At 47.6% G+C, this 27,153-nt stretch overlaps 1 protein-coding gene and 1 pseudogene across 7 annotated transcripts in view; both read right to left on the reverse strand.

Moving 5' to 3' along the window:
* Nucleotides 1–100, reverse strand: LOC120364433 (U6 spliceosomal RNA; annotated as a pseudogene).
* Nucleotides 101–9,161: 9,061 nt separating this feature from the next.
* TRAF3IP1 (TRAF3 interacting protein 1) overlaps nucleotides 9,162–27,153 on the reverse strand; it is an 80,441-nt gene continuing 62,449 nt past the window's right edge. For all 7 annotated transcript variants that reach the window (XM_074398768.1, XM_074398769.1, XM_074398767.1 and 4 more), the window contains 2 exons: nucleotides 17,304–17,527; nucleotides 9,162–16,647 (listed from right to left, as the gene is read on the reverse strand). In XM_074398768.1, the coding sequence (XP_074254869.1) occupies nucleotides 16,482–16,647; nucleotides 17,304–17,527 (390 nt within the window). In that variant the 3' untranslated portion in view covers nucleotides 9,162–16,481. The remainder of the gene's footprint in view (nucleotides 16,648–17,303; nucleotides 17,528–27,153) is intronic.

Below are 27,153 nucleotides of genomic sequence, written 5' to 3' on the forward strand. Positions count from 1 at the left end.
TTAAATATGGAATGCTTCAAAAATTGTGTGTCATCCTTGCCCAGAGGCCGTACTAATCTTCTCCGTATCATTCCATCTAGCATAGCGAGCAGAAAATGCTATTTGTTAAGCCCAATAAAGTAATTGAGTTATGAAAAAAAATACATGGCGCTTTTATGAAAGTGATCATGTTGTGGGCCATAAAGGCAGCCTCCACACGGTTCAAAGCATCGGAATTGAGCAGGCCACATTCTCTCACCAAGATGCAACCACATCAGAAATCAATAATAAAAAGACAGCCCAGGAGAAAAAAACAGAAGCATGTGTTTCATAATGTGCTAAAGAAGAAATTATTATAGAAATGAGAAAGTATATGCAACAGAACTAAAATAAGGTGCCCATCCAATGAAAATAAAATCATGGTTAAGAGAACATCAGTTACTGACATGGAAGAAAGGTAGTAAAATTGTTTCCTGAAAATAAAGTCAACATTTCGTAACACTGCAAGCAGCATAGTCCCTATGATATAAACGTGTGCTTCTTTGTATGTGTTATACAGACAACAGATTGTAATAGACAAGATGGTAACAGACAAGACACACTACACATACGATGAGAAAATGGATACACACCAGCAACTAGCATTATAAACTGTGGTCAATTTTGGAAGGTGGGATTTACAAGTGATGCTTATTTATGTACTTCCTCATGCTGTTTTCCAGATGAATTAATATGAATTTGGTGATCAGAAAGGAAAACAATAAAGGTAACTGAGACCCAGCAGCAGAGGCTGGGGAACCAGAAGCCCCCAGGGCCCACCTCTTGTCCTCTCAGTGCTGCTGCAAGACTGACGCCCATCACATGAACACAATAAACCACAGGATACTGGGTGCCCCGGGAAAGACACCAGAGACCTCCCACTCTACATTCCCAGGGGAAGGATGCCAGCCGGCAGGACCCTCGGTAGGGGCGGCCTGGGTTCTGTCCCTAGATTCGCCTAGGCCAGTTCTGATCTGCCTGCAATGCCTCCCACCCTCCTTCCCCTCTCCCTCCGCCCGTTCTCAGGCTCTTGGCTGGTTCTGGAGCCCCCAGCTGAAGGTTTTGGCCCCCTGAGAGCACCTCAGTATCCAGTTCCCTGGGGCCTGCTGAACCAAGGAGAGGAAAGCCACATCCAAAGCTCCTAAAAGTGTCTGTTTACAAAAACAGAGCCTGCAGGAGCTGTAAACTCTGAGGCTGTTTGACGGGGAAGCAGGACAGGTGTAGTCATTTGGAAAGCAACCAGCATACCTTCCATGCACACCCCCAGCCCAGCCCTCCCGGAGCCAGGGGGCCCTTTACACAGGCTTGGGGACTGAGGGAGAAATGTAACTTGAAGAACCTGTTATGTTAGGAGATGATCTCGGAAGGGAGGGCAAATCCCCAGCGACCCCGAGGATTTTCAGGGGCTGCTCTGGAGCGGGAGGAGGTTTCCCTTTTCCAGGAGGCCTGAATTCCTCGACCTCCCACAGGGGTGAGAGCTATAGCTTTAAATGGCGCCCTGCCCCAGCTCTCCAGTAGGAGAGGACCAAAAACCAGAGACAGTATTCTCCCCTCCTGGGAGGAGAATTCGAATTTTTCTTTTTTTTTTTTTTTTTTTTTTTTTTGAGACAGAGTCTCACTCTGTCACCCAGGCTGGAGTGCAATGCCATGATCTCGGCTCACTGCAACCTCTGTCTCCCGGGTTCAAGTGATTCTCCTGCCTCAACCTCCTGAATAACTGGGACTACAGGTGCATGCCACCATACCCGGCTAATTTTTGTATACTTTAGTAGAGACAGGGTTTTACCGTATCAGCCAGGCTGGTCTTGAACTCCTGACCTCACGATGCACCCACCTCGGCCTCCTAAAGTGCTGGGATTATAGGTGTGAGCCATCATGCCCAGCCTAGCAATATTAATAATAAATAAGAAATTTCACCAGAGTATATTTGCAGAAACCTAGATGGTACATATATTTTTATTTGTGTATCTATTTTTTCATTTGGAAAACCAAATGTCCCAGCACCATTACTGAATAGGGACCATTTCCCCCGCTTGATCTGCAATGCCAATATCAACTGCAATATATCAGGTTTATAGATGTGCTCCTTTGTGGCCTAATGGGACCACCAACCTATATGCTGTCCCTTGTTCACTGAACTGTGTGCCACGTGACTGTACAAAATACATAATAGTTTTTATGACAAATTCCACAGAGCTAATGGAGCCTCACAGAAAGCTTCTGATTTTTGCTTAATTCTCATATCCATGGCCAACCTGTGGTTCTAATGGACGAGTTTAGTTCCGACACGAATGCCTGTTATTTTCATTTCTTTTGACAAGTAAGGTAAAGTGAAACAACCGCGACTTACATAGGAACTGTGCCTGTTTGACAATGGGCTGAGGGACTTCATTGCACTGCATAAGCTTCTGAATCTTGGAAGAATTTTCCTCCACTTGCTTGGTGCTAGTCACCCTGGAACAGCTGTGGACACGGCGGTGACATTTACCTCCTGTTTACCACATTCCTTCCACCTGCCTTCACACTATCACTTTCTTAAGATGGAATCTCCTTCTGGTGCCCAGGCTGGAATGCAGTGGCTGGCATGATCTAGGCTCACTGCAACCTCTGCCTCCTGGGTTCAAGCGATTCTTCTGCCTCAGCCTCCCAAGTAGCCGGGACTACAGGTGCGTGCCAACATAGCCGGCTAATTTTTTCATTTTTAGTAGAGATGGGGTTTCACCATGTTGTCCAGGATGGTCTTGATCTCTTGACCTCATGATCCACCCATCTCAGCCTCCCAAGGTAGTGGGATTACAGGCGTGAGCCACCGCGCCCGGCAACACTATCACTTTCTTAAAATTAGATAACAAAACAACAAGTCAAGCCCTGACGTGTGGCATCTGTCCATTTCCAAGCTGCAAATCCTCTCGCCTTGGGCAAATGTGGTTTCACCGGGCTTGGAGTTTTAAGAGACACACAATGGCATACACCCAGGATTTCCCCTGCTGCGGGTGCAAGATAGAAACCACCTCAGGGCACAGACACGAGGAAAATGTAAAATAATTAGTTTTCAGTATTCCTTACCTTTGTATTTAAATGTAATGGCTTGTAAATTCCTGTACATTTAACTCTCACTGTACAGCCAGCCCCAGCCCACAAGTGCCCCTCGCGCCCTGTTCCTGGTGCCCAGGCCCTTGCCGTGCCAGCCAGGAGCAGAAGGCTGTGGAGGTTGGAGATGAGAGTGGCTAAGCATGGCCTGGAGGTCACCGTGCAGCCGTGGACGGGCTCCGCTGGCTCCGTCCTGCCATGCTCATCTTGGATGTTACGGGGAACTTAACTCAGCCCAACTCACCCGAGACCACTCTGCTCTTTATTTATTTTTGAGATGGAGTTTTGCTCTTGTTGTCCAGGTTAGAGTGCAATGGCGGGATCTCAGCTGACCGCAACCTCCGCCTCCCAGGTTCAAGCAATTCTCTTGCCTCAGCCTGTCCAGTAGCTGGGATTACAGGCATGTGCCACCATGCCGGGCTAATTTTGTATTTTTGGTAGAGACGACATTTCTCCATGTTGGTCCTTGAACTCCTGCCCTCAGGTGATCCACCCGCCTCAGCCTCCCAAAGTGCTGGAATTACAGGCGTGAGCCACCGCGCCCGGCCACTCTGCTCTTTATATAAATCATGACCTTTTAATTTCACTGCTAGGGAGTCCAAGTCTTTTACCACTACAAATGGATGTTTTGGCAGGTATAAAAATCAGGAAAATATAGAATAAACATTGCCTGTGCAGTTTTACAGGCAATGGGAGAGAGCCATCGCGGAGGAATAAAGGCCTGGCTCACAAGCCTCGCCCATGTGACTACGTGTTTAACTGAGGCTGAGAAGTAACCGCAGCTCAAGAGGCGTCTGCGAAGAGCTTCCCCACCCAGCACCACGGCCTGCAGGACCCAGGCCGACGTGCTGACGGAAGGTTTTGATTTTGCAACGATCGAACGAGTTTAATGCTTAAAATCCATGGTTTAAGAGATTTTATTTGAAAGTTCTATTTTTAAAAGCATCCTGGTGTTTGTATTGAAACTGTCCCAAAGACGCTTTTCTTTAGAGCCATAATCCCTGGAAATGGAAAACCTACCAGAAGAGTGAGAGCTTGCTCCTCTCCCTGGGTGCACGCTGGGCTGGAGAGTAGAATGAGGTCAGCTTCGCGGTGGGTCCAAGCCCCACGGGGGATGGCTGCAAGCCAAGCCATTGGCCAAGGCTCGGGGCTGCATGATGACTTTCAGGGGCCCTGAAATTCTATAAAAAATATTAAAAATTCGATTTTATGATGGCATTGATATAAAGATGAATATATTCATACTGTATATTAAAACATTTCCTTTGACCTACAAGTTCATTTTTCTCTTCTGATTATGAAAGAAATGAAAACACTTTTGAGGCCTGTGAAAGGCGCCGTGAGTGCTGGCGCCACGCCTGCTGAGCTTGACGGTCCGATGGCCCTGCGGACACTCCCACAGGGAGCGGCTGCAGCCTCAGGCAGGACGGGCCAAGCAGCAAGGTCGTGCTGCCGGTGCATGGTTTGGAGCGGGCGGTGGCCATGCCGCGCAGTGGGATTGCTCAGACCAGGAATGCCTGTCTGATTCTGCCCTCTCAGGTGTCCTCACTCACCCACAGCCCTTACTGTGACACCAGCCAAAAAACTGGTCATGCTAATCTCAGGTCACCAGCTTGCCGTTTCTCAGCTGAGTGTTCATGCAGATGACAGGATACTCAAGCAGGCCATGCCGTCCTGACCTGCTCCCGGGGGCCCTAGGCCAGCCACGTGTGCAGCGAACACAGCCAGACCCCTGTATCCCAAAGAACATCGTGCCAGGGACCGAGAGCTGTGCCTTGCTGAGCTTCGGTTTCCTCATCTGTGGGTTGGCTATGGCCCAATTCCCAGCCCAGTGAGGCTCACTTGAGAAGGTCGGCGCCGAAGATCTTCAGCAACTCCACGCACCAGGAGGCTCTTCTTTCCTGAGGCTCCAACAGCAGCAGAAGGACTTCCCTGGCAGAGGGAATTTCATGCCCTGACTGAGGTGCCAAGCTCTGGAACATGCAGGGCACCTGCGGCCAACACAGGCGGCCAGTGCCAGCCACGCGGCCACAGAGGGCAACTTTGCCCAGGGTTTGAATCCAACTTTTGGAAAACCCCCCAATTCTGAAGGGGTCTTAAATAGGCTCCTTGAAAGTAAAGTAGGAAAACTGGCAAATGTAGGCTGTTCTCAGAGGCGAGGGCCACTGAAGGCTGCCTGCAGGGCAGTCCCACGTCTTTACAGCTGGCGAACTCCCCAAAGGTGGTTTCTATTCAAGAGGGAATGATTAACTTTCATTCCCCAGCTTGAAGAAGGGCAAGCTGGAGGCCGGACAGGACTCCCCAGGGAAACACTGAACAGTGAGGGGCGACTTGAGACTTCAGCGGCCTTTGGGGTGTGGGGGAGGGGGAAGGCAGGAACCGCAGCTCCGGCTCCACCTGCCTGGGGGCTCCTGAATGGTGTGTCTGCTGAGGCCTGGCCCCCGTGGGGGCTGGCATGTTGCTGCAGTTGGGTGTGAAGATCTGGTCTGCTTGATGCCTCCTGTGACGAGGAGCTCACATCTACCTGCTGACAGGCTGTGCTGCCATCTTGGAACCATCCTGCTGGAATGGAGACTCCCTCCTTACACCAAGCCAGCCAGTCTCCCTTGATCTCCCACCCATGGGTTCCAGGGCCACCGAGAACAGGCTCAACCTTCCCTCTACCCCAGACCTGTTATTTCGAGATAGGGGGGCCATGTCTCTGCTCCAGTTTTTTCTTGTCAACAAAATATTTCTAACTTTGAGAAGTACTTCCAAAAGCCCTCCGGAAGCCTCGCACAACTTACACCCCCACATCCTCAATCGCTACAAGTACTATCCATTTTAAAATTTTTGGCAGTTAAAAGATGTGTGCCACTGTGGTGTTAACCTACATTACACAGATCACAAACCAGAGCCAGGGTCTCCCTGGAGCACACATGCGCTCTTTCCACCTGGTGCTGTGTGGCGGCGCTGATGACAGGGTGAGCCCGGCATTCCTGGATCCACCCAGGCAGGTGGGAGAGGAAGGCCAGGGGTGTGGCACTGCCTGTCCTGCTGAGAAGCCCAGGTAACTCCTCTTCCAGTCTGGATTCCCAAATCTCTGCCACCTTCTCTCTTGACAGCAAAGTTAAACATTGGTTTCTCATGCTTTGTGATCATTTGATTACCTATGTATTCCTTGCTTCTATCGTTCAATCGGGCTGTTTTTCTTATTAATTAAACGTCTGTCGTTAAACAGTTTAAAAGACACTGCAAGTTTATTCCAATGTGTCATTGGTTTGTTGCTTTTGCTTGGAATACAAGCATTTCACTTCTTAACAGAGCAAAATGTCCATGTTTTTCTGTGGCTTTTGGAAATTGTGTCTTTTAAGGAGGTTCTTCTTCAGCCCAAAAAGTATTTAGCACGGGCATCCTGGGCTGGGCTGCAGGAGGGGAGGGTCCCTCTCACCCCAGGTCCCCTGGATGGGGAGAGCAAAGGGTCTGGGAGGCTTCACTATTGTGCGTCCAGACCACAGGGTCCCCACATCAGAACTGGACACAGATACCACCCAGTCCTCTCGGGAGTCTAGTCCTGTTGGGGGGTCCCTCACTGTCACATCTGAAGCCTCTCTCTCCTGTTGCTCCTTGGGCTGTCCCTAGGGCCCACGGGGCAGGGGAAGCCAGCCCTAGTGTCTCCTACCCGCAGCCATCAGCCCCACTTGTCCTCACTGGTTGGTCTGGCAGATGGCGGCAGCCTTTCTGACGGGGCCCAGGGAAGCATTTGCAGCAGAACCGCTGATTTCTCGCTGCTCAAGTCAGAATGATTTTGTGCAGTTTATGAAAATAAAACAAATGCTTCCCACAACTGTCAGGCCCCATTAGCTCTAAAGGGTCACATGCCTGGCTTTGAAACCACAAATTTCTGGCAGGTGCCTCTCATCCCAATGCCACTACTAGGAGGCCCAACACCCCCTCCCAAGAAGCCAAGCTCCCAACCACAGGCTTGAGCCCCCACTCCCACCAGAGGCCGAGGCTGAAGCCAACTTGCCTGTGCCTGAGGTTCGTCCTCAGGTGTGAGGTCTGGGCTCTGGGGCTCACAGAAACATGCTAGCAGAAAGCTATGCAACCATGGCAGAGGCATTGCTGAACACCACCGTGTCTTCACGGCACATTTCAGCCATCGGCTTCTCTGCCTAGGAGACGTGAGACCATCCACCAAGACAGGGCCACAGGCAGCTGCTCCTGAAGGGTCAGAGCTGAGCAGAAGCCCCCAGGCCCTGCCAGGCAACCAGCGAGGCAAGGGACAGCACATGCCACCAGCGTGCCCCATACCAATGCTCACCAGGCACCCATGAGCCACGTGTGCTCCCTGGGCTAAGACAACCTCTCGGCAGACAACCGAGGCTCAAAGAAGAGACAGGAGCACCCCAAATCACATGCCCACACCTGACAGAGTGTCCTGACCCCACACCCATGTTCTTCCACACCACCTCGAGAAGTAGCAAAATTTACCCTGCAGAGGTGAGGTTTGGCAGGGGAGAGGAAAGAGGCCCAAAAGGTGACAGAAGGCCTGAAGCTATGCCCACCACCCACAAAACGGGGCACGGGAGAAGGGGTCTAGCCACAAGCCCTAGAAGGGCGGTGGTGGAACAGGAGGCCTGGTGGTCAGGGCCCGTGCCATGGGCTCCACAGGGCACATAACGTGGTTCTTGCCTCAGCTGCTGCCTGTTCAAGTTTGAACCCCACACAGACCCGCCACTTACCATTGATGATAAACCTTGTCTGTGCTTCAGAAACAATGCTGCAAGACCCATGAACAAGACACAGGGGCCAGGGTGAAAAGCAAGGCACTGCTTGGGGCCAGACTTTCGAAGTCAATCTGTGTGAACGACCTCTCAAGCCTGTTTGGGTTAAGACCTAGGAAACACCTTCAGAAGTGGTAGACAGCAACTTGAGCATTTCCACTCTGGAATTTCTTTTTTTTTTTTTCTTTTGAGATGGAGTCTTGCTCTGCCACCAGGCTGGAGTGCAGTGGCGCAATCTCGGCTCACTGCAAACTCCGCCTCCCAAGTTCAAGTGATTCTCCTGACTCAGCCTCCCAAGTAGCTGGGATTGCAGGTGCATGCCACCATACCTGGCTAATTTTTATATTTATGGTAGAGATGGGGTTTCGCCATGTTGGTGAGGCTGGTCTTGAACTCCTGACCTCAGGTGATCCACTTGCCTGAGGATTTTAGCTGGGATTTTAGGTGTGAGCCACTAGGCCTGGCTGGAATTTCTATTTTTTTTTGAGACGGAGTTTCGCTCGTTACCCAGGCTGGAGTGCAATGGCACGATCTCGCCTCACCGCAACCTCCGCCTCCTGGGTTCAAGCAACTCTCCTGCCTCAGCCTCCTGAGTAGCTGGGATTACAGGCATGTGCCACCATGCCCAGCTAATTTTTTGTATTTTTAGTAGAGACAGGGTTTCACCATGTTGACCAGGATGGTCTCGATCTCTCGACCTCGTGATCCACCCGCCTCGGCCTCCCAAAGTGCTGGGATTACAGGCTTGAGCCACCGCACCTGGCCTGGAATTTCTTTTTTTTCTTTTTTTTTTTTTGAGACGGAGTTTCGCTCTTGTTACCCAGGCTGGAGTGCAATGGTGCGATCTCGGCTCACCGCAACCTCCGCCTCCTGGGTTCAGGCAATTCTCCTGCCTCAGCCTCCTGAGTAGCTGGGATTACAGGCACGTGCCACCATGCCCAGCTAATTTTTTGTATTTTTAGTAGTGACGGGGTTTCACCATGTTGACCAGATGGTCTCGATCTCTTGACCTTGTGATCCACCTGCCTCAGCCTCCCAAAGTGCTGGGATTACAGGCTTGAGCCACCGCGCCCGGCTTTTTTTTTTTTTTTTTTTTTTTTGAGACAGAGTTTCACTCTTGTTACCCAGGCTGGAGTGCAATGGCACAATCTTGGCTCACCGCAACCTCCGCCTCCTGGATTCAGGCAATTCTCCTGCCTCAGCCTCCTGAGTAGTTGGGATTACAGGCACACGCCACCATGCCCAGCTAATTTTTTGTATTTTTAGTAGAGACAGGGTTTCACCATGTTGACCAGGATGGTCTCGATCTATTGACCTTGTGATCCACCCGCCTCGGCCTCCCAAAGTGCTGGGATTACAGGCTTGAGCCACCGCGCCCGGCGTGGAATTTCTTAAGATGAAAAACAGCTGGACAAACCTAAGGACAGACAGCCAAGTGGCAGAGTAGGGTAGGGAGTGCAGGCCAGCCTGGGGAGCAGAACTCAGTGGGGTAGCTACAGGACAAGTATGCTCCAGGAGAGAGAACAAGATGTCCCCCAGGGCCTCAACAGGGGTCAGCTGCCCCAACAAGGCTGTTTCCACAAAACCTCTCAGCAAAGACTGGAGAGAGCTGTAAGTGTCCCTCGCTGTGCACACCTGAGAAAGACCCTCTGCCCTAAGGGCCCTGTCTGCCATTCCCGTCCCAGCTCCAGCAGGTTTCCCGTGCCCTACGGCCGACAGGCCTCTCACCGGCCCTGAACAGTGTCTTCTATCCCACAGGGGAGAAGCGTCCAACCGTAGTCACTGTAGGAGAGCACAGAACTCCTGCTGAAATCTTCTCCCCTATGGGACAGAAGACACTGTTCAGGGACAGGTGAGCAGCCTGTCAGCCTTAGGGCACTGGGGGAACCCCTGTAGCTGGGAAGGAATAGGAGACCCCGACTCCTGGGGGAGAGGCAGGAATGCAAGCTGGTTCTAGAGCTACAGCCAAGACCCAGGGACACAGTATCCACCCACGGCTGGGGTTAATCAAGCAACAGAGTATGCCCCCAACCACACTGCCAGCCAACAAGCACTGGGCAGTAGGACGCAGTAGACTCATGCGTGTGTGGCCGAACCACTCAGCACGACGGAGGAACTGCCTGCCTGACCATGCTGGACTTCGTCTGTGAACAAAAGATATTTTCTTTTCTTTTTTTTTTTGAGACAGAGTTTCGCTCTTGTTGCCCAGGCTGGAGTGCAGTGGTGTGATCTCGGCTCACCGCAACCTCCGCCTCCCAGGTTCAAGTGATTCTCCTGCCTCAGCCTCCCGAGTAGCTGGGATTGCAGGGCATGCACCACCACACCCAGCTAATTTTGTATTTTTAGTAGAGACAAGGTTTCTCCATGTTGGTCAGGCTGGTCTCAAACTCCCAAACTCAGGCAATCCACCCGCCTCGGCCACCCAATGTGCTGGGATTGCAGGCGTGAACCACTGTGCCCAGCAGGATATTTTCACATTGGGTAATCTAGAATAGCACGTTACTAAGCCAAGGAGAGAAAATGTGGTCACCTTAACAGACAAGAAAATTCAACATCCATTCCTGCTAGAGGTTCTCTGTGACCAGGAACAGAAGAGTATGTCTTTAACATCAGAAAACAGCCGTCGCCATTGTTCCTGGCAGCCTCTCGTAAAATCACAAGGACGGCCCTTGGTATCCGTCCAGCATCGCCCTGGGGGAAGGAAGCCATAGCACAGTCAAAAGGCAAACTGGAAAATAATATGAACTCAAACCAGGAAGCGCTTCCAGAAATCCAGAAGGGAAAAACCAAGAGTCCCACAGAATCAAGGGCAATGAGCTGAACAGAACAGAAAAGCAAACAAGCAAATGGCCCTTAAACACATCAAGAGAGGCCACAACTCGGTCAAAACGTCAAAGTGCAAATTAAAACCACACTGAGATCCTCTTTATTGCCCGAGTAGTGGAAATCTCAACGTGTGGCCAGCCGCTGCTGGGAGGCTGCAGGGAAGAGGCACTTCCACGTTTTCTGGTGCAGGAACGACAAGGAACCATCCACAAACAGCATCTGGCAACACCCACCAGCACTGCGCAGACGTGTGCTTTGACGCTGCAGTCTCGCTTCTGGGTATCTATCCACACATCAGACACAGAAGGGCTGGGCGTGGTGGCTCACACCTGTAATCCCAGCACTTTGGGAGGCCAAGGCGGGTGGATCACAAGGTCAGGAGGTCAAGACCCTCCGGGCCAACTGGTGAAACCCCATCTCTACTAAGATACAAAGAAAAAAATATTAGCTGGGCATAAGCATGGTGGCGTGCACCTATAGTCCCAGCTACTTGGGAGGCTAAGGCAGGGGAATCATTTGAAACTGGAGGCAGAGGTTGCAGTGAGCTGAAATCGTGCCACTGCACTCCAGCCTGGAGACAGAGTAAGACTCCATCTCAAAAAAAAAGAGATGAAGGGAGAACAAAGCTTTTCCCAGCGCATGGTGGCATTGCTTTTAATGGCACAAGACTAGAAACTACACGACTGAGCACCAGGGAGCCAGCAGGAGAAGCCAGGCAGCTGCGTGGGGGAGATCCAGGCAGCTTCATGGGGGGAGATCCAAGCAGCTGCGTGGGGGGAGATCCAGGCAGCTGCGTGGGGGGAGATCCAGGCAGCTGTGTGGGGGGAGATCCAGGCAGCTGCGTTGGGGAGATCCAGGCAGCCCGGAAGGGAGTGAGGATGGTGTCTTGGGTGGACACACTGAGGTCCCCACCGATTGGATAAACCCGAAAAGCCAAGGTTCAGAACAGGGTATAGATTATGACCTTTTGTGAAACTGTATGTTGTGGGGGTATAAAAGTAAGTATTCGTATCTGCTTGTACAAGAGTCTAATGCAAACGGTGCCTGCAGGAGCAAGAGGCAAGGCAGACAGGGACCTCGGGAGGGGACTCCCAGTGAGGACCCTTTCGGCTGTGATTGTGGATCCATGTTAATGTATTACCTCTTCCATTAAAAGCCCTTTAAATGAAAGGAAATGAATACTTTAGAAATATGAATTCGTTATCCAAACATGAATCCCTGGCATGACTAGGGATGATACTGATACATGATTGACAGTAAGGATAATTTTCCTTAAAAAACACACACATAGTGCTATCTGCAGGGTGCCATGCCTGGCTGCTGGAGAACATAAATTAGACCCTACCATCCATGTGCACAGTGGAGCAGGGCCAGCCCCGCCTCGAATCACATGGCTCTGGGTGCCCGGCTTCCTCAGAAGATACCCAGAGGTTTCCATGGTGCCTTCGCCAAAACCACACAGCAGCAAATCTGGACACACACGTTTGACGGCACTCATTTACAAGGACGTGCGTGATTCTGCCCTGGCTGACCAGAGCACCACCTTCTTGGAATACGTGCACTTTAACTTTCGTTTGAACTCCATTTTCGTACCAAAAGACCAATTTGCTTGGTTTAACAAACTGATAACCAGTTCGGAACTCAGCTCTATATATGGATTTTTAAAAAGTTTTATGTAGTATTATTTCAGAGTGGGTCTTGCTCTGTCACCGAGGCTGGAATGCAGTGGCATGACCATGACTCACTGCAGCCTCAAACTCCTAGGCTCCAGTGAGCCTCCCATCTCAGCCTCCTAACTAGGACTATAGGCACATGCCAACATGCCCAGCATTTGTGTTTATTTTGATGGTGCCTCACTATGTTGCCAGGGCTGGCCATGAACTCCTGGGCTCAAGCAATTCTCACATCTTCATCTTCGGCTCCCAAAGTGCTGGGATTACAGGCATGAACCACCACGCCTGGACAAAACAAATTTTATAATTTTTTTTTTTTTTTTTGAGACAGAGTCTCACTCTTTCACCCAGGCTGGAGTGCAGTGGCACAGTCTCAGCTGACTGCAACCTCTACCTCCATGGTTCAAGTGATTCTCCTGCCTCAGCCTCCCAAGTAGCTGAAATTACAGGCATGTGTCACCATACCCGGCTAATTTTTTTGTATTTTTAGCAGAGACGGGGGTTTCACCATGTTGACCAGGCTGGTCTTGAACTCCTGATCTCAGGTGATCTGCCTGCCTTGGCTTCCCAAAGTGCTGGGATTACGGGCATGGGCCACCACACCCCACCAAGTTTCATAGCTTTAAAAGCCATTTAAATTTCTTTGCTCTTGCTGAATTTAAAAGAAACCAAAGTCCCTCTCAATCTCCCTTTATGAAAATACACATAATAAGCAAAAGGGGTTCTTTTCAGGGAGTTTCACTAATGCCCCAATGTAAAGCTTGCATAAACCACACTTACCCAAACACCTTTTAGAAAAATAGCGTTTTTATTAGTAGTGTCTCATAGCCTAGAATTAGACTCGGAGCCCAAATGCCGCAAGCAGTTGCATTTGCGATAGCTGAGAACAGCTGTTCCTTCCCCTCCGACTTAGGCTCACGCTTGACTTAACATTTCTCACTTCTGCTTTGCTACATTCGTCTGTGCCGGGGAGCCCCTCAGAAGAGCCCACAGTGGTCTCCCTAGAGGTGCCATGAACAAGGTTACTCTCTGCACTTTTGGGTGTGGAAAGAAGAGCCCAGAGCAGGGAGCCAAGTCCAGGCCTGGGTGCTTAGCGCCTTCCAATGGTGACATGCCGAGCCGGGATCCTGCTTGGGCGCGGCCTCCTTCTGAAGCAGACTCCTACGGAAGCCCAAACAGGCTGCTGGTCCTGCTTGCTGCTGCCTCCCGCACTGGCTACTGATCCAAAAGCTGGTAAAAGACCCTGGCCATTTTTTCTCTTATTCATGTGCCACGACACGGGGCACATCGACCAACAGAAGATATACCCTTCAGTCCAGGGCAGATCAGAAGAGCAGTGCCGGAATAGTTCAGGGGCACTTGTCAATACACTGAACACAATTCCACATCGCCCAAATCCTAAGTAGCACTTTCTGTCACCAAATGACAGCATTTTGCTTGATAGATTTCAGTTTTTTAAAGTTGATTATTAAAAAGAAAAAGAAGGATGAATATAAAAGTAGAAAGCTGCATTTTAGTCTTGAACTGTTTCTTCCAAAGGTTTATTATGCATTTCCTTTGAATATAAATTACCATCAGTTCAACTTTTAAATTCAAATTCCTGAAGTATGACTCCAGTACTTCCTGAAAACTTATAAACCAACGTATAGAAAAATAATCCCATTTGTGTATTTTCTCAAAATAAGAGAAAAATTAAATTTCTCAAATTAAATAAGATCAGGATCTAATGTCTACAATAAGATTCAGTAACAATCACATGTAGAGACCTTCTAAAACTTCACAAATGATCTTACAATCTCTGCCAAATGCTTACCTGTCTTGTAAGACTTCAATTCCTACTAAAAAGAGATAAAGTGTCACAGTATGAATGAAGTCTATTTCCCTGCACTTTCCTCACAAGAAAAACCAAGTGCACACATTTGTAAATAAAAAATCCAAATGCTTATGATTTTTCCATGTGTGAATTGAACTGCACAATCCATACACTTATGGAAAAAATATGTGATTTTTTTAATGATTTACGTATAAAAGAAAAATAAACTTTATGATACAATTTGACAGACTACTTCATAAAAAAATTTACTTACATACAATGTATGCAATTTTTTTGCAATCCCCAAATTCTATTTATATATACAAATTCATAAAAGGCGGACATCTTAACTTGAAGTGAGGCAGGGGCCATTCAGGCTCACGGCTAAGTCATTTGATTCAGTAGAAAAGAGATTATAAATACACGAAGGACTACTTAACTAATGTCCCTCCGCTCCCCCAAAATGTATTTAATATAATCTGATCAAACAGAATTTTATGGTGCACCGTAGGAAGGAGAAGAAAACCAATATTTCAGAATGGCAGATCTTAATAATCTGCTCCTGAACTCACTCAGCTCAGAAAATCACAAAACTACCTCAGTACGGAATTCATTTTGGAAAAATGAAACTGTACGAAGAAAAACCAAACTGTGCCATTTGTGCTAATCCTTAAAGAAACAAAGCCTGGCCAGGCGCAGTGGTTCACGCCTGTAATCCCAGAACTTTGGGAGGCCGAGGTGGGTGGATCACAAGGTCAGGAAGTTGAGACCATCCCGGCCAACACGGTGAAACCCCATCTCTACTAAAAATACAAAAATTAGCCTGGTGGCGTGCGCCTGTAGTCCCACCTACTCAAGAGGCTGAGGCAGGAGAATTGCTTGAACCCGGGAGGCGGTGGTTGCAGTGAACTGCGATGGTGCCACTGTACTCCAGCCTGGGCAACAGAATGAGACTCTGTCTCAATAAAAAATAAACAAAACCAAGCAATTCTGACAATTTAAATGGCACTCCTTAGTTTACATAATAAACACACTATCAAGAAATAAAAGTATTAGGATCCAGACCTCAAGATCTGTAAGTATGTCTTCATACAATAACTTAAGACTGCTGAGTATTTACAACAATATCTGTAAGTGAAAAACTATAAACCATGTTTTTTTTAAAAAAAAACCTTTGATTTAAAAAACAATTTCCAAAAAAAATGGCTAACATCAAAAAAATGTTGTAAATCAGTGCATACTTTCACGTCTTCCTTATGTAGTTTTTCTAAGCTCCCATTTCTTGGGCGTGCACATATGCAGAGGAAAAGGCATGATGCCAAAGCAGGCGTCCCCAAACTTTTTACACAGGGGGCCAGTTCACTGTCCCTCAGACCATTGGAGGGCCGCCACATACTGTGCTTCTCTCACTGACCACCAATGAAAGAGGTGCCCCTTCCTGAAGTGCGGCGGGGGGCCGGATAAATGGCCTCAGGGGGCCGCAGTTTGGGGACGCCTGTGCCAATGCCTCGCAGAGCAAGCCCCTCTTAAGGAGGACAAGGACTCCGAGGAGCTGTGCTGGACTGTTCAAGGACCACCTGGGTACAATGCTGAAGAAAGCAAGGATGTGGTCCATGACAATTTCCAGATAATGTCCATAACGGCCACACTGAAATCTCCTTTGTAAATTTATGAACTTTAAGGAGTAGAAACACAAGCAAAAGATAATAGAGATCAAGAAGAAAATCACATAGAGAAGTAGTACATGCAATTACAAAAAGGTCAAAAAACAAAAGCAACCCAGTTGATTCCTACCTTACATGGAGACAGTCTGAGATTAGCCCTTTCAAATGGAAATTAACTAAAAATATAATGTATTCATTTTCAGGCCTCATTCTACTTATAAAGTGCCTATCGCAAAGTATACAGTCAGCCTTCATTCGGCAGTGACCTCTGAAAGTCTTTTTACTAAACCAAAATAAAGGGCCGCTGTTCCCTTGGTATGCCAACACCACTTACCTGCTCGAGAGTTCTGGTACAGGCTAAACAGGATGCGGCAGAAACACAAAGAACAGGCTTTCAGAAAAACTTTTCAGAGGTGTTTGGAAGCGCTATTTATAACTAGCCAGTATTTCATCTGGAAGGAGGTAAGAAAACATGGGTTTTTTTAATACACTTAACATGCTTACAGTTTTGAAGCTCTGAAAATTAGTTGGATAATAACATTGTAAACTGTTCATTTTCTTAGCAAACTGGAACTTAGAGTAACGATTTTCTGTCTTCCTTTTTGCTTTTAAACTGGGGTGACTTGAGTGTTCACCTTCGCGAGGTCGAATTGATACTATACACCATTTTCTGGATTTTTTCCTCATTCCTGAGGATGTTGGCCTTCACGGCGCAGATCTTGTCCTGCTGGTCCTTGATCATCTGCTCCAGCTCCGCCAGCTCGGCCTTTAAGGGCTCCACAGCACAGTCTGTGATACTGAGGGGGAACAAAACCAGCGGCTGGTCACTCAGCTCAGCGTGTGCTGGCTTCTTAGTTCAGACATTGAAAGACAACAAGAGTGAATTATTCCTTTCATCCAAAGAAAAGGATAAAATGTATTTCTTATTTCCAAGACGCCTGCCACAACCAAAAGTGAAGTCAAACATGAGATTTAGAAAAGCATCAGTTAGTATTTCTTCAATGATAAGCTTGAAGTCCTTAAATTATATACAGAACAGCCTCTGGGACAAGGACGTATGCAGCAAAGTCACCATCCACTTTGGGGACCCCACTCTGCTACTGCCCAAATCTCCTGCTGCAGGCCCCCTCCCCATTACTCTCCCCCTCTGTGATCCCCCCACCTCTGCTCCTGCTGCAGGAGCCCCTCCCCATGACTACCCCCCTCTGCTACCCCCCACCTCTGCTCCTGCTGCAGGGCCTCCTCCCCATTACTCCCCTGCTCTGTAACCCCCCGACCTCTGCTCCTGCTGCAGGGCTCCCTCCCCATTCCTACCTCCCTCCAATACCCCCCAACACCTCTGCTCCTGCTACAGTCCCCCTCCCCATGACTACCCCCCTCCAATACTCCCCCCACCTCTGCTCCTGCTACAGTCCCCCTCCCCATGACTACCCCCCTCCAATACTCCCCCCACCTCTGCTCCTGCTGCAGGGCCTCAGCGTGCTGCCTGTTCTCAGTGTGCCACAGCTGCAGCTCATTCTGCATGGCATCCACGTCTTCCTGGATATAGTCCATGATCTTTCCCAGGGGAAGTGCGCTCTTGCACAGGGTCTGGATGGACATGCGGAGCTTCTCTATCTCCTTGGAAACGATGTCCTTCTCCTTCTTCCATGCCGACTCAAAGATGAGAGATCTCTCCTACAGTCAGGGAGACATGGGAAGAGGAACACGCCTCCTCAGTCCAAAGGTAGAAGAGGGGCTGGTGCACTCAGCACACAGCCACAGGGCTGGGAGGGAAGGCACAGGCAGGGACAGTGCTGGCTGTGGGACACCCACTCCCATGCAAAGGGAGAGCTATGCCACCTGACAGAGTAGCCCTGAATGCTGCATGCCATCAGTGGACACAGCAGTGCCAGGAGGGGCCACTCCGTCTCTGCTCGATGGGAACGGGGGTCTGTCTTTACCTGGAAATCCATCTGAGGGCAAATCTCTATACTGGCAGATTTCAGTTCCCAACAAACAAGCAACTTTTGTAGCTACTGTTACAAGAGCTTAGTGACATGGAAGATTTTTCCCAAATGAACTGGCAGAAAGGGAGCCTGACCCTACAGCTACTCGAATGGCCCACCTGCCATCTCAAATGACTCCAAAACCCAGCATGCGAGAAGGAAAAGGGAAAAAAACCCAAAGGAGAGGCAGAAACTGGTGCCATGGAAAGGAAGGCATGGAGAATGTTCAGGGGGACCAGTGCCAGCAGCACCCAGCAGCAGCCGGCAGCACCCAGCAGCACCCAGCAGCACCCAGCAGCAGCCGGCAGGCAGACAGGTCGACTTAGACGGGACTGTGCTGCTCACTCAGAGAGGCCAGAGTCCGGGGGCCAGGGGCCAGGTGGAAGGGGCAGGGCTGAGACAGCAGCAAGTGAAGGAGGTGAGGAAGATGCAGAGACCAGCGGAGAGCTGCATTCAACTTTGTCCAGGAGTTCTTGGGTTCTTTGACAAGCAACATTTAGAATTCTCATCATATGAACTTTTATCACAGACATCTCTGAATGTCAAAAACTGATGTGAGTTGATAAGAATCAGGCTTGGGAGAATTAGCATGGGTTCCTTCTCCTTCTTTCCTTTCTTTCTTCTCTCTTTTTTAATAGGCAGGGTGTCGCTGTGTTGCCCAGGCTGCTCTCAAACTGCTGGGCTCAAGTGATCCTCCTGTCCTGGCCTCCCAAAGCACTAGGATTGCAGGTGTGGGCCATGAGGCCCTGCAACAATGTTTCTTTAGGAAGCCCTCCCTGGGCACCTCACCCAACTCCAGACTGGCTAAGGTGCCCTTCCTTGCCTCACCCACTTACAGAATGAACTAGTAAATGCATTAAGTTGTAATCAATTAATTCATTTAGTTTGAATCTATCATAGCTACATCATCACTTGTATTAATTCTACTAGTTTCAGGCTGTGGGCTCAGAAGGGCGGGACCTTGTGTCTAGATTCATTGTGGTTCAAATAAGCTCTGCTAAAGAATTTGTGAAATGAACTAATGCAGTAGATAAATGATTTATGTATCAAGATCCCAGTTCCACCACTTACTGGCTTGGACAACTACAAGAAATGTCTTACTTCAGCATAATGTCTGGCACATAGAAAGTGTTAAAGATTTGGGACTTTAAATAAAAGGTAAAACTCATACAACTAGTGAATTCAGCAAGGTTGTAGTACACAAGATGAGCATATGAAAATCAACTATATTTCTACGTACAAGCAATGAACACACGAGGGAATGTGTTCTCTTTCCAGGTCCACAAGGGGGCATAGTTTTAAGGGCAAGAACTTCCCAGCGCCACGCCCCACTCCCATCTCTCTGCATCAGATTTAACTGTTTATGTTTAAATTTCGCAGGGGTGGGAAGAAACTAAGTCCATCACTCCAGCAGAAGACTTTTCATTGGCCCGGGGTCTTAGAGAAGGTCGGGGGATTCCTCCCAGGTTAAAAGTCCCCTTCTTCCACACCCCTTCGGACTCCACGTTTGGGTCTCCTTCCACAAACACTCCCTACGTGGAAGCCGTCTTCCTCTCTCCTGGATTTCCCCTCTGGGGTCCCCTTCCACACTCTCGGGGAAGCCTGTCTTCCCCTCCTAAACTCCATCTCTCTCTGTTCCCTTCCGCTCAGTGTGGAAGCTGCTTTCCTCTCCTGGATTCCATCTTTCCGGATTCTCTCGCTCAGTGTGAGAGTTAGCCGTTCCTTCTCCTGTTTCTCTCTCTCTTTCAATAAATCACTTTCTGCAAACACTTTTGAGTCCGGCATTTACTGCGCACTGCGCCGTGGTCCCCTCTCTCATTCTTGAGAGTGCGGGAGACCAGGAACCTGGAGAAACGTCCTCTCAGGGGAGCTGAGGGCACCCTGAATCCCTGAACCCCAACACATGAACACATGGACACTGAAATTAAAAATACAGTGCCATTTACAATTGTTCAATAGAAGACAATGCTTCGTTGTAAATCTAACAAAACACGTATAGGACTTGGAAATAAAAAACTAAACAATTCAGATGAAAGAAATCAAAGGAAATCTAAATAAATGAGAAGACACACTGTGTCCACGGATTGGAAGGCTCCATATAGTAAAGACATCAATTTCCCCCAAATTCATACACATGTTTAATGCAAATCCTACCAAAATCCCAGCCAACTTTTCTATATAGACAATATTACCCTAAAATTTATATGGAAAGACAAAGGAACTACAAAAGCTAAAGCATTTTCAAAAAAAGAATACAGAACTAACCAGTCTACTCCATTTCAAGGCTTTTTTTTTTGAAATGTCGCCCAGGCTGGAGTATAATGGCATGACCTCAGCTCACTGAAACCTCTGTCTCCTGGATTCTCTTGCCTCACCCTCCCAAGTAGCTGGGATCCCAGGCGTGCACCAGCATGCCCAGCTAATTTTAGTATTTTTAGTAGAGACGGCGTTTCATCATGTTGGCCAGGCTGGTCTTGAACTCCTGACCTCAAGTGATCCTCCCGCCCTGGCCTCCCAATGTGCTGGGATTACAGGCATGAGCCACTGCATAGGCTTCAAATCTTTTTATACAACTACAGTAATTGAGACAGTGCAGTACTGACAGAGGGACACAGATCAAGTGAACAGAACAGAGAATCCAAAAATAGGTCCGTATGAATAAGCCCATATGCCCAAGCAATCTTTGGCAAAGGTACAAAAGCAATTTAATAGAGTAGAGGGCCTTGCACCATTTGGCACTGGGTAAGTGGACATCTACGAGCCAAAAAACAAACAAACAAAACCTTGACCTAATCTCGTATCTTAAACAAAAATTAACTCGAAATGGACTATGGATTAAAATATAATCTATAAAACTTTAAGATAAAAAATATATGAGGAAAAAGTCTGTGGGATCTAGGACCAGGCAGAGTTCGAAGACCTGACACCAAAAACATGACGAAAATTTCAAATGTTTGCTTTGCCAAAGACCCTGTTAAGAAGCTGCAGAGAAAAGCTACAGAATGAGAGAAAACAACTCCAAACCACACACCTGGTGAGGGACTGATATCTAGAATATGCAAAGAACCCTTGAAACACAACAGCAAGAGACCAAATAATTCAATTAGAAAATGGGTAAAAGACACAAAGAGACATTTCACTGAAGAGGATATATGAATGGCCAACAAACATATGAAAATATGTTTGAAATCGTTAGCTGTTAGGGAAATGAGAATTCAAAGCACAATGAGCTATCATCACACAACAATCAGAACGGCTAAAATAAAAAATAGAGACAACATCAAATGCCGGTTGGGGGAAACTAGATCACTCATACGTTCCTGATGGGAACATGAAAAGATACGGCCGCTTCGGAAAACTGTTTGGCAGTTCTCTATAAAACTCAACATGCAACCACGGCATCATCCAGCAATTGTACTCCTGGGCACTTATCCAAACAAATGAAACTCATGTTCACAGAAAAACCTATACACAAATGTTTATGGACGCTTTAATCAAAGTAGCCACAAACTGGAAATGACCCCCGTGTCCTTCAACGGGTAATTGGTTAACTAAACTGTGGAACATCCGTTCCAGGTAAAACTATCCACCAATAAAAAGGAACAGACTGGCTCAGTGCGGTGGCTCATGCCTGTAATCCCAGCACTTTGGGAGGCCGAGTCGGGCAGACCACCTGAGGTCAGGAGTTCAAGAGCAGCCTGAGCAACATGGAGAAATCCCGTCTCTACTAAATAGACAACATTAGCTGGCTGTGGTAGTGCATGTCTACAATCCTAGCTACTTGGGAGGCTGAGGGAAGAGAACTGCTTGAACCCAGGAAGTGGAGGTTGCAGTGAGCCGAGATTGTGCCGCTGCACTCCAGCCTGGGCAACAAGAGCAAAACTCCCTCTCAAAAAAAAAAAAAAAGGAAAAAAAAAAGGAAAGAACAGACTGCTAATCCTCAGGACAACCCGGATGGCCCTCAGCAGATGATAAATGAGAAAAGTGAATCCCAAGCAGTTACGTGCTGTAGGATTCCTTTTATACAAGATTCTTAAAAGACAAAGTTCCGGAAATGGAGAACTGACAGTGGTCGCTGGGCTTAAGGAAGAATTCGAGGTGCAGAGAAGAAGGTGTGGCTATAAAAAGACAACGAGAGGGATCTCTGTGGTGGTAAAAGCGTGCTGGACCCTGTTGCAATGTCAATATCCTCGCTGACAATGTACTATAGTTCTGCAAGATGTTAATCACTGGGGGAGTGAGCAAAAGGCATGCAGTGTATCTCTATTGCTTCTTTTTCTGCTGTTTTACAGGGTTTCACTGTGCGGCCCAGGCTGAACCCAAACTCTCCGGCTCAAGCGCTTCTCCTGCCTCAGCCTCCCCAAGTAGCTGCTGCTTCTCCTGCCTCAGCCTCCCCAAGTAGCTGGCGCTTCTCCTGCCTCAGCCTCCCCAAGTAGCTGGTGCTTCTCCTGCCTCAGCCTCCCCAAGTAGCTGCTGCTTCTCCTGCCTCAGCCTCCCCAAGTAGCTGGTGCTACAGGTATGAGCCGCCACACCTGGGCTTCTAGTATTTCTTGTAACTGCGTATGAATCATGATTATCTCAAAAGGTTTGATTTTTAAAAGGCTATATAAATGCCTTTAAATTAAGATGCTAAATGACTGAAATGTATTCAATACAATAATAAACTACTTCCCAAGTGACAAATACATTGTCTTTATTATACACAAATTAGTAAAGGTCTCACGGACTTAGTTGAGAAATTTGAAATTCTGTTAAAACCCACTCATAATGACTACTACGTGATTCCTGTGCATTTGGCATCGTGCTAACGCTGATATAAAACTGTTTAGGGTATAGAACTTAGGGTAGGAGACTAATACGAACAAATGTCATATAAAATTGTAGAGTTACAATGTAGAAAAAGGCACTAAGAGGTGATCTGGCCAAACTCCTCATATTTCTATAGCACAAAACCAAGCAGAATTTGGAACACTCATCTTAAAGTTTATAATTTTATTTTTAAGAGATTAAGACTTTAAAATAAATACACTTGGGCTGGGATCACGATAGTCAGGACAGACTTTTATTATTATCCTAAAGGCACTGGAATACACTGCTGCAAAACACCACAATTCTGGCAATTTTCAAGCTTTCATTTAATTTAGCACAGAAGGGGTAGGGTGAATACGTCAAGAAGTGATTTTTTGCTTTAAAAAGCACACCTCTCTGATGACAGACTTCGAATTATATGTTGCTCATGTAGCTATATCAACAATTCTCCAGATAAAAACAACCTTGTTTATACAGACTTTAAATCTGATAGTAGTTTAAGGATCTACCTCCACACGGGAATTAGCATACACAATTTGCTTAATTTTTGGAAACAGACAGGAAAAAAAACATTGAAAATCTGTCATGACGGGGCATGTTGGCTCATGCCAGTAATCCCAGCACTTTGGGAGGCTGGGGTGGGCAGATCACTTGAGGCTAGAAACTTGAGACCAGCCTGGGCAACATGACAAAACCCCATCTCTACAAAAAGTACAAAAATGACCCAGGTATGGTGACGCACATCCATAGTCCCAGCTACTAAGGAGGCTAAGGAAGGAGGATTGCCTGAGCCCAGGAGAAGGAGGTTGCAGTGAGCCAAGACTGCGCCACTGTACTCCAGCCTGGGCAACAGACTGAGACCTTTTTTTTCCTCAAAAAAGCAAAGAAAACGTGTCATTACAAAAAATATGACCTAAAACCACCTAGACCGTAGGAGGACTCAGGGGCAACAGGACCCGCCGTCAGTGCCCTGCGGGTTCCGGGGCCCACTGCCAAGCCAGCCTCACCACCTCCTAACTTGATGACCTTGGAATGACCTCTCTGTACCTCAGCTTCCTCACAATAAAATGGAAATAATAATATTTACCCTTCAGGTAAGATTAAATGGGATAATGTAAAGTAAGCAGTTCAGTGCCTCGCACATAGTAAACCCTCAAATAGATGTTAACCATTATCGTAAATTTATTCCCCAGAAAGAAGCAAGCTGCTTTCTTTGTCCCCCGGGACGAAGTATGGGCGCTTTTTCCTGTGCACTGATACAGTCATTTTACCTCCTGTTAACTTGCTGGCTACAAAAGAGTCTTAGCCAGGCATGTGTGGAATACTTCAGTGCACAATGAAAAAGCATTTATATATATTACCAGCACCACCTAACAAGCAGTCAAGTCCTTTCATTGTCCAGACAAGTTCTTTCATTAAAAAGTAATTTACCTTCCTCATTGACACACTTCCTTCCCCATCTCCATTTTAAGAATATGAATAACCCACAGCTATGAAATTAATCTCAAAGCTCTTTTCTCTTCTGAAAGACTGGTGATCCTGAGCTCAGAGGAAGTCTGCTGTGAACACTGCAGAACCACTCTCAGCACCTTTTTGTGGCACCCCTGCCGTGGATCCAGTGTCTACAGGCAGTTTTTCCAGGTTACGCAAACAGAGAGGTTGCAGTCCACGTATGTTTCGAGGGGACTCAAAGCCACCCCTCCTGTCCCCTTCAGCCTTCTGCCTGGCTGGCCTCCCTTTTCCTGCAGGCTGGAGACTGTTTTCTCAGCTGCCTTCTGGCAGGAAGGCCTCTGGCAAGGCGTCTCAGTGCTGGGCCACTTCATGTGCTCATGTGTGTGCACACACTTTTCAGAAAATGCTTTCACAATTTTTCAGGTGAACAGTTACTTCTGGGACTTACTATTTTATTTGCATTTTGCCACACACACACTTGTCCCCAGAAACATGGGCTTTGCACTTCTAGTGACTTTTAAATTTATGGTTATTGATTATAAGTCACATAAATAAAAATTATTGACCTCAGAGATTTGTTTCTTGGAATTTCAACTGTAATCCTTCAAGAAAATAATAATAATTATTATTATTATTTTGAGAAAGTCTCGCTCTGTTGCCCAGGATGGTGTGCAGTGGCACAGTCTCGGCTTACTGTAACCTCCGTCTCCCAGGTTCAAGCGATTCTCCTGCCTCAGCCTCCCAAGTAGCTGAGATTACAGGTGCCTGCCACCACATCTGGCTAATTTTTCTATTTTTAGTAGAGATGGGGTTCCACCATGTTGGTCAGGCTGGTCTCCACCTCCTGACCTCAAGTGACCCATCTGCCTTGGCCTCCCAAAGTGCTGGGATTACAGGAGTGAGCCACCACACCCAGCTAAAAGTATTATTTTTAAAATATCTTAAAATAAAATTTAAAAAATAAAGATGGAAATAATAGACACTGAGTACTCCGAAATGGGGGAGGGTTGGGAGAGAGAGGGTTAAAAAATTACCCACTGGCTGCGACGTTCACCACTGGGTGATGGGTACACCAGAAGCCAAATCCCCACCCATTAACAAGCATGCCTATGTACCCATAAATCCAAAATAAAATAAAACATATAAAAAAGAGTATCTTAAAAGTCTGGCCTTTAGATGCTGCCAGAAGTCCCTCTCAGAAGCAGGATCCAGGGCGCATGGGGGTGGAGGCCTTCAGCCCCTGCCCTCCCCCTCTGCTGGATGTGACTGGTCAGCCACACTGCAGAGCAGAGCTCTACCCAACATTAAGCAAACTCAATAAACAAAAGCCTGATTAATTGTAGGGTGGCGGGGGTTGGACAATAAATCAAAAGAGTAAGTATTTGCTTCAAATCACATATACATACAAATCTCATGACCTCAGGAACTGACTTATGTGTAACCTGTCAAAAGTCTGTTTTCTAGGCTGGGCACAGCAGCTCATGCTCTAACGTCAGCAATTTCAGAGGCCAAGGTGGGCAGATGGTCTGAGCCCAGGAGTTTGAAACCAGCCTGGGCAACATGGTGAAACTCCATCTCTATGAAAAATTACCCAGGCACTGTGGTGCATGTTTGCGGTCCCAGCTACTCAAGAGGCTGAGGTGGGAAGATGGCTTGAGCCCGGGATGCAGAGGTTACAGTTAGCCCAGATCATGCCCTTGAGCCCAAGAAGTTGAGAATGCAGTGAGTCGAGATCGCACCACTGCACTCCAGCCTGTGCAATCGTAGAACTCTGTCTCAAAAAAAAAAAAAAAAAAAGGCGTTTTCTTCATAAACAGAGGAATACCTGCATTCAATTTACAAAAGAAAAGCACAGAATGACAGAATAATTATTCTAAGCGTCCTGTTCATCCAGAAATATTCCATCGCCAAACTTCTTCATAAACTGTATGTTCACTTCGAATGCAGGTCAAGTTGGATCCCTTGAACACACAAGCAAAGTGGCCTGTAAACAGGTATTTTTTTTCTTTTTTTTTGAGATGGAGTCTCACTCTCTTGCCCAGGCTCCAGTGCTGTGGCGAGATCTCGGCTCACTGCAACCTCCGCCTCCCAGATTCAGTCAATTCTCCTGCCTTAACCTCCCAAGTAGCTGGGATTACAGAAGCACACCAGCACATCTGGCTAATTTTTGTATTTTTATTAGAGATGGGGTTTTGCGATCAGATGGTCAGGCTGGTCCCGAACTCCTGACCTCGTGATCTGCCCGCCTTGTTCTCCCAAAGTGCTAGGATTACAGGCGTGGGCCACCGTGCCCGGCCAACACATATTTTAACCTTTTAATGCACATACAGAAAAGCCTATAAAACATGAATGCACCACTTAACAAAACGATGAAGTGGATACCTGCAACCCGCACCTGGGTCAAGAAGGCACACTGCCAGCATCCCCAAAGCTCCTCATGTGTCCCTTCCTGAGACCACCCCTATCTGCTTTCCCCGTGACCAACCCCTGGCTCTGTGCGTACCTAGCTCTGTTTTGTTTACCTTGTGCTTGTTTCACTTTGTGAAGTACAAATGGAACCATACAGTATATATCCCTTTGTGTCTGCCTCTTTGGTTCAACATTATGTGTTTCCTTTGGTTTTTATTTTATTTTATTTATTTGAGATAGAGTCTCACTCTGTCACCCAGGCTGGAGTACAGTGGAACGATCTTGGCTCACTGCAACCTCTGCTTCACCAGCTGCCTCAGCCTCCTGAGTAGCTGGGATTACAGACAGGCACGTGTCATCATACCAGGCTAATTTCTGTATTTTCTGTAGAGACATGGTTTCACCATGCTGGCCAGGCTGGTCTTGAACTCCTGACTTCAAGTGATCCACCCACCTCAGCCCCCCAAAGTGCTGGGATTATAGACATAAGCCACCACACCAGATCAATTTCTTGAGACAGGGTCTCATTCTGTCACCCAGGCTGGAGTGCAGTGGTGTGATCACAGCTCACTGCAGCCTTGAACCTCTACGTTCAATAATCCTTCCGTCTCAGCCTCCCAAGTAGCTGGGATACAGGGATGCACC

This window comes from Saimiri boliviensis, chromosome 5 (genome assembly GCF_048565385.1).
Source record: "Saimiri boliviensis isolate mSaiBol1 chromosome 5, mSaiBol1.pri, whole genome shotgun sequence".
NCBI classification, from domain to species: Eukaryota; Metazoa; Chordata; class Mammalia; order Primates; family Cebidae; genus Saimiri; species Saimiri boliviensis.